Consider the following 13,108-nt stretch of genomic DNA (forward strand, 5'->3'; position numbering starts at 1 on the left):
GGGTCGCCCAGCACTCGAGGGACTGACACAGTAGCATGGTGATTAGGACATGAGCAAGTAGGTCTTGGGTAGCCTGACACCACTGGGAATGCAAAATCCACTAGACTTGCCCCCATCCCTTAAACTCCCATGGAGCAGGATGAATGTCGGTACGGCACGCTGAGCATGGAGACCAGAGGAAGGAGAAAGCCCTACACAAGAAAAACTCCTTCTCTGTCTGTTTCAGTTATATTTTTTTTTTAACTTACCTGAGTTCAGCCCTTCCTGGCTGAGTACAGAGATGGTCTGCGGCTGCAGGGAGAGAGGGCATATACTGTCACTGCCGTGCTCGGCTTCCTGCACCCGCTGCCTTTCAGCTGTTTGAACAGCTAAGTCCACGCCGGCTAAAAAAAAAAAAAAACAGCTACCGGACCAAGGCACTCATCTGAGGGACCAAGTAAATCACCTCAGGATTCTCAACTGGGGGAGGGACCATTTGGTATCATCGCAGGAGAGTGGGGAGAATTAATTTTCCCTTTATTTCTCCTTTCAAAGTAAAGCAATCCCAGTAGTAAGATTGCACGTCCACCATCTGCTGGAGACTGAGAATACTGGCAGGCTGTCACTGCAGGATTATATATACTGTGACATCAGTTTGCTCCATCTCCATCTGCTGGTAGAGGTGCATAACCCACTCATTTGGATTCATCTGACCAGACGCGCTAAGAAACAGGACAAAGAGTCCCGGAGAGACAAAGTGACACGGATGCGATCCTGGAAAGTCCTGCGTGGCTTGACGCCACTGCAACCTAAGGTGGCCAGGGAAGTGACGTGAACTGCCTGCGGCCATATGGCCAACAGTCTCAATACGTACCGACACCTGCTGGATCTATTGAATTCCTGCCGTGATAGTCATCAAGTTGATGGGTCCTTTGTCGAAGCACGAAGGCAGTCTAGCTAGGCTCCAATAAAGCCCAATTCAGGTGACAGGCTGACATGGGTCTTGGGATAGTTGATGACGAACCCTTGCATCTCCAGCACCCGGATGGTTGAAAGCATGGACCTATCGGCCCCCGCCCAAGAGGTGCTTTTAACTAGCCAATCATCCAGATACTGGAAAACATGGACTTCCAGTCTGCAAAGGTGTACCGCCACCACAGCCAGGCATTTTCATAAAGACACATAGGGCTAATACGAGCCCAAATGCAGCAAGCAATACTGGAAATGCTGTTTTCCTACCATGAATCAAATACTTCCAGTGACTTGGGAAGATCAATATGTATGTAAGCATTTTTTAGATCCAGGAGCATAGCCACTCCCCTTTTTGCAAGAAAGGGATCAAGGTGCATAGGGAAAACCATCTTGAACTTTTCTTTTTTGATAAATTTGTTCAAGGCCCTTAGGTCTAGGATGGGACACACAGTCTCCCTGTTTCTTTCATATCAGGAAGTACTGGGAATAAAACCTCTGCCCTCTTTGCCCTGGTGGAATGGGTTTGACCGCTCTAATCATTAAGAGGGAGGAGAGCTCCGCTACTAGTACCTCTGGATTAGCTACAGGGTCCAGAATGGGTTTGGGGACAATTTGGCAGGGCATCCAATAAATTCAAATCAGTACCTTTGTCAGACGATGGAAGGAACCCACTGGGCTGAGATTACACTGGACTACCGGTTCGCAAAGAACCATAGCCTTCCCCCCGACCGGCAGATCCATCGCCCTGGGTACGGGCAACTGGGCTATGTTCCCTACAGTTCAGTCAAAACATTATCCCTGAAGTTGACTAAGGCACCGGCTGGGGCATCAGAGCTCTTTGTTGCTTGGGGCGGCCACGAGAGCCCTGATAAGACCTTTATGTCTTCTATATCTGTAATAATTTGAAGAGGCCATTATAGGGATCTAGGACCTATAACTTTTTCTCGTATAACTAGTTCTTATTCTAAGCTAATTCCTCATGTCAACTCAAATTCTGGGCTGCATTCTTCACAATTCTTTCATGGTGGCTTAGTAAATACCTGGTCAGTAGTTCAAAATGGTCTCATATCAAAGATTTGATTACTTCTAAAGGTTTACATATATTACTTGTAATGGAGACATGGTTTTAAAAAGTAATTAAGCACATAAGAACATAACTAACTCAAGCTTAAGGGATTTTCATTTTTCTATAAATGAAGGAGTAGGCGTCATGGGGGAGGAGTTGCTATTAATGTTCAGAATGCTTTAAGGGTAAGAGAATTCTCTCATAGATCTTGTCACTATATTGATATTTTGCTAATTCAATCTCACCTATTCCAGGGACTGGCTTTCTTCTAATTTATAATCCTCCTATATTTTCATCCCGGTCAGAAACTATGGAGATTTCAAATATATCTCACAATTTCAAAATCTTATTATCTTAGGTGATTTTAACTTTCACTTTGATACATTGGATCTGACAAACATTTTTATTCATTATCTTGTGAACTTGGCCTCCATCAATGGGTAAATTTCCCTACCCATAATGCAGGGCATATGCTGGATCTCTTTTTTTCCCCACCAAAGCCAATTATTGGTTTCATCTCTTCACTTCCATAGACTGATCTCTATGGAAGGTCTCTTTTTGTCTGAATGTTTTATTTTCTCAGAATGTTGATAGCAAAGCAACCTATCAGTTTAGGGATTTAAAAAACTTAAGACATGGATTCTTTTAGCCGCTGAATTGGATTTTTTCCCAACAAATGGTGAATTTGCATTGATGTCTTTAGAACAATAAGTAAAAACCTGGAATGATGTTCTTTCAAATGCCATTAACAAAATTGCTCCCATTAGATGAAAAATTGTTAATTGGTTAAATAATCCCTGGTATCATCCAGGTCTCATATTACTAAGGCAAATTTATCATTACGAACATTTATGGTGTAAGAGAAGTCAATAGTGAATAGGAAAGTCTTGGTCTATGGCCAATAAATACTATGGAACTGAAATATTAGGAAACTGCAACAATATGATGTATAATCCTAAATATAGTAATGAGTGAACATCATATTAAAAGCCGATGTTGTCTTAATGCTCTTTTTGAAAGACTTAGAAAACCCTCATAACATCCAATATTGACTCACTTTTAAAACAGCCGTTACACCACTTTTTTTCGCATTACTTCTTTAACGCTTATTTTTTCTTTTTTTCTTTAGTGTGTGTATTGGCTTGTTTTTTTAGAGCATTAACTTACAGCCTACTTGTGACAGAAGGCTGTGGAATTTTAATCATTGGTTTCCAAGCTTAATCAATATAAAACTTGAGCATTTAAGCATATTAAATTGATTTTAGTTAGTTCAAACTTTTAAAGATTTTAAAGACACTGGCACTTATCATGAGAAGAAAGCAGCACTTCTGAATCAAGAAGAAAGTGCCAACGGGCAGAAAAGATTGAAAATTTGAAACGGGCTAAAAGTTTGAAAGCCCCCTGCCCCCAGAATCCCACTCTTCTCTGGGACCGGAGAAACAAGTGAGGCCGATTCAGAAAAGGGCAGCTTCTTTAGGCCCTTCCCTCCTCGGGCTCGGGTGACTGAGTCAAACGCCGAGAAAAGATACACACAGACCTTTCGGCACTCGGGGTATCCAACCCACGTTCGATGCAACCCCCGCGAGCGTCACACAATTCATCATCCAGTGCTTCGGAGCACCCACATAAATCAAAGCGGGGCACGTTCTTTTATTTCGACGCACCTTCCGGCGCTGTCACAACTACCGGTGCAAACTTCCAGCACCAGGGAGCTTATTGACGCTGACGCATTTACCAGCGCCAACACCAAAAACGACACACCCATTAGCAAGGGTGAAAACATCGCTACATCTACACAAGAAAGCCCATAAACCCAGTCATAGCACTGCAGACTTCCCTGGAACTACCAAGAAATGACGGGACGAAGGTCACTCACTAACAACTCGACCACTTGAACACAGACCAGCAAAACATACTCGTAAGAGGAAACATACAGAGCACCCACACACTTTGGGTACCTCTACACACCGGTGCATCACTCATCACGACAACGAGTGCAAGAGCTGGAAACTATCGCATAGTTCACCTGGCCATCAATCTCCGCTGCTGCACACAGCTTAAGAAGAATGGTTACAGGTCTCCTCTCACTCATCTCCCATCCTCTCTGCAGATTTTCTCAGAGGCCTCATCAGGGTCACACACCCGACAAGACAATGTAAGGTTACAGGAAACTATACATCAAAGGAGAAGCATAGGGGAAGACTTCCCTCTACAACCGACAACACCAGTTCCAGGAGATCAAAAAAACTTACTTCCAACCCTACCACGATTAGAGCCACCATCGCCAGTACCTCCTCAAATGCCAGAACTAGCACAACAGGCTTTGACGCAGATTTCCACTGCTCTATCTGGGCTTTTTGCTTCACTACAATCAGCATATCAACTTCCGCTGCTTCACACCCATTGGATCCGTCGCAATCTCCTTCTCGTTCAACAGAACAATCTCCGCCTAAGAGTATTTCTCCAGGATCCCCAGTTACTAACCTCCCAACACCGGTCCTGCCGGAGCAACCAACATCCCCTTTACAACTGCAACACCCAATTTCTATCCCGCCTTCTCCTACCTCCTCAACGGGATACCCATCTGATCCTCCTTAGGAACCACAGGAACCTTACTCACCCCCCCGGAAGACCTTACTTACCCAAATTTTATACATCAGGTGGGTCCACCTCTCAAGTTGGAAGTACAAAAGGGACCTGACCCTCGTTCAGAAACCCTGGGTCTACTGAAGATCTTTGACCTTCCCACTGAGCCAGCTAGTTTACCATCTCACAGTGTACTAGATTCAGTACTCGAGAAATCTTGGGGAAACCACTTTCAATATCACTTCCGTGTCTAGAAAAATAGACCTCAATTACAAGATGAAACATTCACCATTCTACTCAACCCCACAATTGCCACATCAATCCATGGTTGTTGAGTCAGCTATGCAACATGCTAAGAAGACTCGAACACACTCTAGTAATCCACCGGGTCGAGATCATAAATATTTGTATGATTTTGCCAAAAAAATCCTTCCAATCATCGATGCTAACCGCATGTATTGGACACCACCAATTTTACATTATCCAATACCTGTATGACTGCTTACAACAGGTAAAAACTCTACTACCACCTTCAGATTCGTCTTCCGGTTTTCAACCAATCCAAGACATGGAAGAAGGGCTGCGCCACCTTTTACAAACCATTTATGAATTGTTTGAAACATCTTCACGTAATTCTGCGTCGGCAATAGCGGCGTATAGAATTGCATGGCTAAGATCAAGTGCAATACGTGAAGATGCCCACAACAAGCTGGCAAACCTTTCCTGTTGGGGAGGACAATCTCTTTGGAAACAGATTGCAAGAAACAGTCTCACAATTAAGGAGCAGTCAGTGGCGGTACAATCACTAGTTAACCCCACATCATATCCCACATTTCCAGGCGTTTTAATCCACCACTTAGGAAACAACCATATCAAAGGAGACAGTACAGGCCATATCCACCATACCAGCCACCTTCCTATCAGCAGCCTCAACGTTCTCAGCTTCCTCAACAGCAAAGCAGATGTGGAAGGCCTCGAGCCCAACGAACACAGCCTCAGGCATCAGCCTCTACAGCTAAGACGCCATCCTCTTTTTAAAAGTAGCAGGGTCACCACCGCAAACTATCATAGCGGGCAGAATTACATCTTTTTTCCATGCTTGGAAGAACATCACTACAGGACCGCTGGGTATTAGACATAGTGCAACAGGGCTATCGCCTTCATTTCACATCCCAAACCACCCCTTCCCTCTCGAATTTATACCAGGCAGAACAGAAGAAACCAATCACACCTAGCACAGGAAATCACTTAACTACTCAGACAACACGCAATACAACCTGTTCCCCATGCATCATGGGACAGAGGTTTCTATTCCCCAAATTTCCTAATTCCCAAGAAAACGGGGGATTTACACCCTATCTTGGATTTGCGCGAACTGAACAAGTACCTGAAGGAAAAATTCAAGATGGTTTCCTTAAAGTCCATCCTGCCTCTTCTGCAACCCAACGATTGGACATGTTCACTAAATCTGAAGGATGCCTATACACATCCCAATGCAATCCGACGTCATGGCGTTACCCTCTGTTTCCAGTTCAATGGCAAGCATTACCAATACAAGGTCCTACCGTTCAGTCTGGTGGCTGCACACAGAGTGTTCACGAAATGCATGGTAGTGGTGGTGGCTCACCTCAGAAAATAAGGAATTCAGAGACTCAAGATGGTGCCGATGTGAGAGGACATAGCGTTTGGAGCTCCTTCATAGAGATTTAAAACTTTTTTCTTACTGCGAAAGCAAGTTAATTAGACATACCTCATACAAAAAGAAAAGGCAGGGTAAGAGTCTACCTCAAGAACCTCTACTTCAGCCCTGATGCAGACCACGATAGCAGAGTTCTATCCGTCGGCAGTGAAACCTCCAGAGAATCCCGTGCATGTGGCAGCCGGAGAGCAGACGACGTCACCAACAGGCGAAACAACTCTAAGCCCTGGAGCACCGCTAACATCCTCCCCCCCCCCCCTAGGCAAAGGCAATGGCAGCAGCAAGCCCCGAGCTAACTCTTCAACGGATGTCGTTGGTAGATGTGAGTAAGCCCGAGGCGGGCTTTGCTGGGGAGATCGCTGGCCCTGCAATTAAAAGGGGATTGAGAGCTTCTACCCCGGTGGGGGGAGAGGTGCCCTCACAGAGTGTTCGAGCCAAAGGAGGGGGAAGGACTTATCTCAGTACTGTGCCAGTGATTCCACAAATCTCTGAGGAATTAAATATTGTGGTTCAACCGATTTCTTATCCTGTATTAAAGCCTCTGGAAAAACCTAACAATATAACAGTTGAATCATTATGTGTGCCATTTCTACATTGCAAAATTCGTTAAGGACTATAACAGATGTTCTAAAAAATACATAAGGCTCCTTTGAAAATTTAAATTCAGTAATGAATGGTCAGAAGGATAAAATGATACAAATGGGAGCAAAGTTGGAAAATTTGAATTCTGTTCAGAATGTGATTATAAAAGGTGAAACAGCAATGAATAGAAGAGTTGAAATATTGGAAAATGAACTTAGAAGCAATAACATTAGAATATTGAATTTTCCAAAATGCAGATTAATTTCTGCAAAAGAACAGTTTAAATGTTATTTAAAGGGTGTCTTAATGATACCAGAAGAGGAAAGCCAAAGATTATTAAAGCCTACTTTGTGTCAAGATTAAAAGAGGGAAATGGCAACCAGAAGAGAACCAGTGAAAGCACCCTGAATATTACAGACTTTCTAGAAACCCCACAAGAAGGTGGAGGGGAGAGGAATACTTCTTGTTAAATTTTTGCTATCGTTTGATAGAGATGTTATCATTAAAAAGTTTCTTCAAAAACATTCATCTCCCTATTTAAATCAGAAAGTCTGGATATATCCGGATGTCTCAAAAGAAACTCAAAGAAAGCAAAATTGCTTACCTTGTAATAGATGTTATCCCAGGACAGCAGGATGTAGTCCTCACATATGGGTGACATCATCAGATGGAGCCCTAATACGGAAAACCTCTGCCAAAGTTTCTAGAAACTTTTGGCTGGCACACTGAGCCTACTGAGCATGCCCAGCATGTCATGATATTCTCAGCCACAGGGTCTCCCTTCAGTCTCATTTGTAGCAGTATGCGTGAGCTAAAAAAATAAAATAATAAAACGTATCGGACCCAACTCCGTGGGGTGGCGGGTGGGTTCTGTGAGGAATACATCCTGCTGTCCTGGGATAACACCTATTACAAGGTAAGCAATTTTGCTTTATCCCAGGACAAGCAGGATGATAGTCCTCACATATGGGTGATTAGCAAGCTACAGGCTGAGTCATTCTTGCATTATACCAACAGCATACAACTTGTGCAACAAGCACAACAACTGGTGTACTGCTGGAAAAAATGAGGCAGCCTGAAATCACAGCAGGATGGATGTAGAAGGAGTTGGTGTTATACTGGAAATAAGTTCTTTAAGACAGATTGTCCAAAGGCTGAACCTTGTCGTCCTTCTTTGTCCAAACAATAATGAGCTGCAAACGTGTGAAGGGAACTCTATGTTGCAGCTTTACATATGTCAAGAATGGGCACTGAATGATAGTGTGCTACTGATGTAGACATAGCCCTTACTGAGTGTGCTTTACTCGCTCCGGAGAGGAATTTTTGCTTTTTCATACCAGAATTCGATACAGTCTGCTAGCCAGTTGGAGAGAGTCAGTTTTCCTACAGCAACTCCTGGTTTATTTGTGTCAAAAGAAAGAGTTGGGTGGATTTCCTATGGAGCGCCGTGCAGTTCAGGTAAAAAGCTAGTGCATGTTTACAGTCTAAGGTGTGTAAGACTCTCTCTCCCTGGTGAGAGTGAGGTCTTGGAAAGAAAGAAGGCAAGACTACTGACTGATTGATGTGAAAATCCGTTACTACTTTTGGTAAGAATTTGGGGTGAGTGCGAAGAACTACTCTGTCATGCAGGAACCTTGTGTAGGGTGAGTATGTGACGAGAGCTTGCAACATGAACTTTGTGATGCAGGCACCTGTGAATTGCAGTTTGAATAGACTGCAATGTCGACTTCCTGTTCCTTTTTTCTTTTTTTTTAGTGGATTAGGAGTACTAGATTGGTTAGACAAGAATCGTCTGCAAAGATTTCCGTTTGGTAGCATTGGAATGGAAGACACCAGGAAATTGTCTAAAACGGAAAAACGTACTCCCTCTGACAACTAATGGTGTGGCACCACAGTTGTCCAGTGGTTGGTGAAAGCTAGTGGGAAGAAGTGAGGCTGCATGGAAGAATCTTGTTTAGCAGAATGGTTGCCTGTCTGGAAAAATCCTAGATAACACTAGGTATTGGGGTGCATCGATATGTAAGCATAAGCCTGTTTTGAAGGCAGTGCGACACCCAAGATGAAGAACGGAAGAATGATCTTGAGAGAAGGCATTCCGCCGGCACTAGTAGTATTATTTTAATTAATTAATTAATTATTTTTAATTTTTTTTTTTTTTTTTTTTAAATCTGATTGATTCAGTGCAATGTGACTACAGACCAGGAAGAAGTGGGCAACTTTATCCCAGAGGCAATGAGGGCAGCCCATGATTTCTCAAACCCCCAACCAGGGCTTCGGAGATGGAGGATCCGTAGGATGCCGCAGCTAGCAAAGCGTCCCAATACGCTGAAGTGATGCGTGTTGCTGATCAGCCCACTGACTCAATGGTCAAAAAGACAGCGCTTATAAGTGGAGTACGGTTTGAAGGTTATTTTCCCTTTTTTTTTTTAATCCTCGGTAGAGGTCCGAAGCTGAATATTGACGTCGTGATAAGGAAGCCAAGAGAAGGTATGAAAGGGAATACCAAGTTTTAGTCTCAAGGCTTTGTGCCTTATCGGTGATTTAATCTCCGAATAAACTGTCTGGACGGGATGGTAATATGCCCAGTCGTCGTTAAACACCATCTCATATGGCACTAGAACTGAACCATGGAAGGCAGTTGGCTGCCAAGGCGTTTGTTGAAGTCTTAAAAGAGACTTCCAAGTCACGGAGAAAAGAACGGAATTAAAAAAAAATGCTTCCACCTTTTCTCGAAGTTTAGGCATTGAGGCAAGGCTTGTTAGAAATTGTGGTTCCAGAGCATGTCGAGTATCAAGATATGTGATGCAAATTTTGATGGTTATGTTAATATGGGGGTTGTGAGCCTTTCCAAAGAAAGACTTTACCTTGTTTAGTTGGTGGTGTATTGGAACGGATCCTGGAGCACAAGATGCCTGCATCGTCGACTCAACTACCCAGGAGTGAGGGGGAAGGTGAAAGGTAGGTATAGAAACACAAATCTTTTAGTCGAACTTCCAATCGATGATAAAAAATTTTGGGGGAACCAATAAGGGAATCTTTCGGGGATCTTCCCGTACTGCTGTCCTCTGGGAGTTGTGGTAGGCTAGTGGGTCAGCAGGAACCTCCAAATTTCTTAGATGCCCAGTAACCACGTACGTGGAAGTGGAATGAAACTGGTTTTTATAACAGTTATTGTCCGACCTATATTAACTACATAGGTGGTATGTGCGGTCAAGGACCAACTTGTTTTGTCCTTTAATTTTTTAATTTTTTTTTTTTTACTGCCTATTGGTAGGCCTTACACTGGGTTGAGGGGCCGGTTTTGCTACTTATATATTATTATTATTTATTTATTTTTTGCCAATGCCTTTGTGTTAGTAGGCATTTGTTGGGCATAAGTGTGTGCGCCACGCTGGGCACCTGCATCAAATTTCTGGTGCTTCTGTCGCCCAAGTCCATAGTCCGGTGCTCAGTGGGCTTTGTGCCCACAATCTAGTTGTGTGTGGGCACCTTTTTTTTTTTTTTTATAACCTTTTGTTCTTTGTTTCCTTTCCTCTTTATCTCTTGAAGATATCTCTATAGACATAATTTTTTTAAACTGTTTTTATTGGCATTTTCAAACTATATTACAAACATCTAGAAGATGGTTTTTCCTTTATCCCCTCTTAGCCATTACAGAAGAGCAAACAGAGATATCCCCAATAATTTTAAATGAAGAAAGGAGAAGTAGAACAGGAACCTTTTTCCATATGTGGTGGAGATGCCCAAAGGTAAAGAGATTTTGGGAATTGGTAAACGGTACTATCAGTAGCATATTTGGGATATCCTTCTCTTGTTCCCCCGAGCAGATTCTACTTAGCGCACCAGTCCCCAGTAGTAGGTTAGAATGGCTGCTTATACATCAGATCTTTATATCCGCTCGTTGTGTTGTAGCAGCTGATTGGAAAGACTGTATTGACTTCACTTTATTTATGCTTCTTCAGAAATTAGATAAAATGCAGGAATTGTATAAATGGACTGCACAGAAACACCGAAATCAGCCAAGGTTTTTAGCCATTTGGCAACCTTATCGGGAATGGAGAAGTAAACCACACCCTAACCATTTTTAAAAGAAGTTGAAAGCTGCGCTATCATGTGGCATGAGATCCTTGGTCCATTAACAGGTACCGGTCATAACATGCACAGTGGTAAACAGCCATGATCGGAAAGCCATAGAAAGTAGAATGCCTACTTCCCGCATATGCTCTCTACATCATACTTCTGTTGATGCATTGTTGAATAATTTTTCTGTATCCCAGATCCGCTTCACAATACGATAATATGTAACTCACACATGTGAATTGTTGAACTCTGTTTTACATGGATTATTACACATGGTGAATAAACTATAAGTGATAAAACAAAAGAAAGGAGAAGTAGAGAGCTCCGCGCACACCGTTGTGCAGAAAAAAAACAGACTGAGGAGCCTGAGGTAATCCTGTCAGGATACAGGAGGGAGGGAGTACCTGGCTAAAAGATTTTGTTAGACTTTGAGAGCTCCGCCACCTAGTGGCATGGAGGACCTACCCATACAGCATGGCTAATTCAGCTGCTTATCTACGTGAAAAATATTTTAACTGTTCTGGAGAGAAAAAAAATAAAACAGTTATCCTGACATTTTATAATACAATTGCATAGATACCTAAGTAAGAATGGCAAGCTACAATTGCTTTGGGTTGCTCTAAGGGCCAGAAACCCTTTCTTTCTCTCCTGTCTTACTGGAGCTAAGTCAGGGAATATTCTTATCCCATGACCATAAAAAGAGATGATATAGATCTGAACTATTTCTGTATCACAGAACTCATATTTTGTTCATTAAAAAAAGGAAACAAGTAATGTTGACCTTTCTATAACTTCTATTTGCATGTAATGAGCGCTATTGCATTCACTCCACGTTGGACGCACGTTAAATAGGCGCATCTCCCCCTATTGCATTAGGGAGTGGATTAGCACCTATTTAACCCGCGTCCCAATGCAGGTTATACAGTGCGCTTGGGTGAGCACACTGTATTGCATCGGCCCCTCAGAAACTAATCTGTCCAAAGGCTAATAGTAGTTGAGGAACAACTTGATGGAAAGTCACACAGTCGACAAGAGATGAAAGAATCTTACAGGAGGGGTGGGGTGAGGGTGAAAGAAGAGGATAATTACAACTCCATTAGCCCTGCATTGCTTGCATTAGGATCACAAATGCAATCTATTTCTGGCCCAAAAATGCCACTTTCCCCAGTACTACCACGGCAGCTCACTCCAACTACAGTTGATACTACTGAACAGGATACTCTTATTCACCACTGCTCCATAAGCTCTCAAAGGGCAGCACCCCCAACATAAGTTAAAAAAATAAATAAATCCCTGAACTACATAAATATTTGGAGCCCTAGATCACAAAAGAATCACATGGGGGGTGTAGGAGAGTATGGTGGGGGACTTGGTGGGAGGGCAGGAGTAAGCGAGAGGATCATGTAGCAGACAGAGTGAAAGGTGAAAAGGAATAAAGCCAACAGAAGCAAGTGAAGCTATACCTCTCCTACTGGTGTCCTGTCAGTAGATTATTCTGGGATAGAAAATACTTACAATACAACTACTGCTAGACTAACCTGATACTGTATCACTAAAAACAAAGGTCTGCTTTTTTTGAATAGTGAATCAGAGAAATTTGTGCCCTGTACATTTAACAAATAAGTTTGTCCATCATGAATACTAATCCCCAGAACACAAGATTCACTTTGCTGAGTCAGAAGGTCCATCAGCCCAGCATCCTGTCTCTGACAATGACCAATCCAGGTCTCAAGCATCAGATGTAAACCGAAGAGTAGATCCATTCCATATTGCTAAGGAAATCTTAAAAAAAAACAAAAAACTTTTTTTGGCAAGATTTGTTACTGTAAGATAAAGGAAAACAATCTTACCTCAGGCGGAGGTCCTCCCAAATTTTTAAGAGCCCAGATAACATCAGTACTTCATAATATTTGTTCCAGCATTCAACTGCTTCTCCTGCAGATGGATCTTCCTTAATGTTACTTTGGTACTCTATCAGTTCCATACGCTTATTTCTGTATTTCTCTAGAATTCTCTTAAAACGTTGTCCAATAGGGCCAGGAATTGTCCCATCCTGAATGTCATAGTATCTTAAAAAAAATTTTGAAAAAAAACTTTCAGAATATTTTTTTCAAATGACTTTAAAAACATGCTGAATTATACTT

General features: G+C 42.6%; 1 protein-coding gene across 1 annotated transcript in view; it reads right to left on the reverse strand.

Moving 5' to 3' along the window:
- SHCBP1L (SHC binding and spindle associated 1 like) overlaps nt 1-13,108 on the reverse strand; it is a 385,813-nt gene that overhangs the window by 250,641 nt on the left and 122,064 nt on the right. Inside the window, exons 5-6 of the mRNA XM_029617645.1 lie at nt 12,815-13,033; nt 4,270-4,516 (exon numbers count right to left, since the gene is read on the reverse strand). Of these exons, the coding sequence (XP_029473505.1) occupies nt 4,270-4,516; nt 12,815-13,033 (466 nt within the window). The remainder of the gene's footprint in view (nt 1-4,269; nt 4,517-12,814; nt 13,034-13,108) is intronic.

Source organism: Rhinatrema bivittatum, chromosome 10 (assembly GCF_901001135.1).
Source record: "Rhinatrema bivittatum chromosome 10, aRhiBiv1.1, whole genome shotgun sequence".
In the NCBI taxonomy this organism is placed as follows: domain Eukaryota; kingdom Metazoa; phylum Chordata; class Amphibia; order Gymnophiona; family Rhinatrematidae; genus Rhinatrema; species Rhinatrema bivittatum.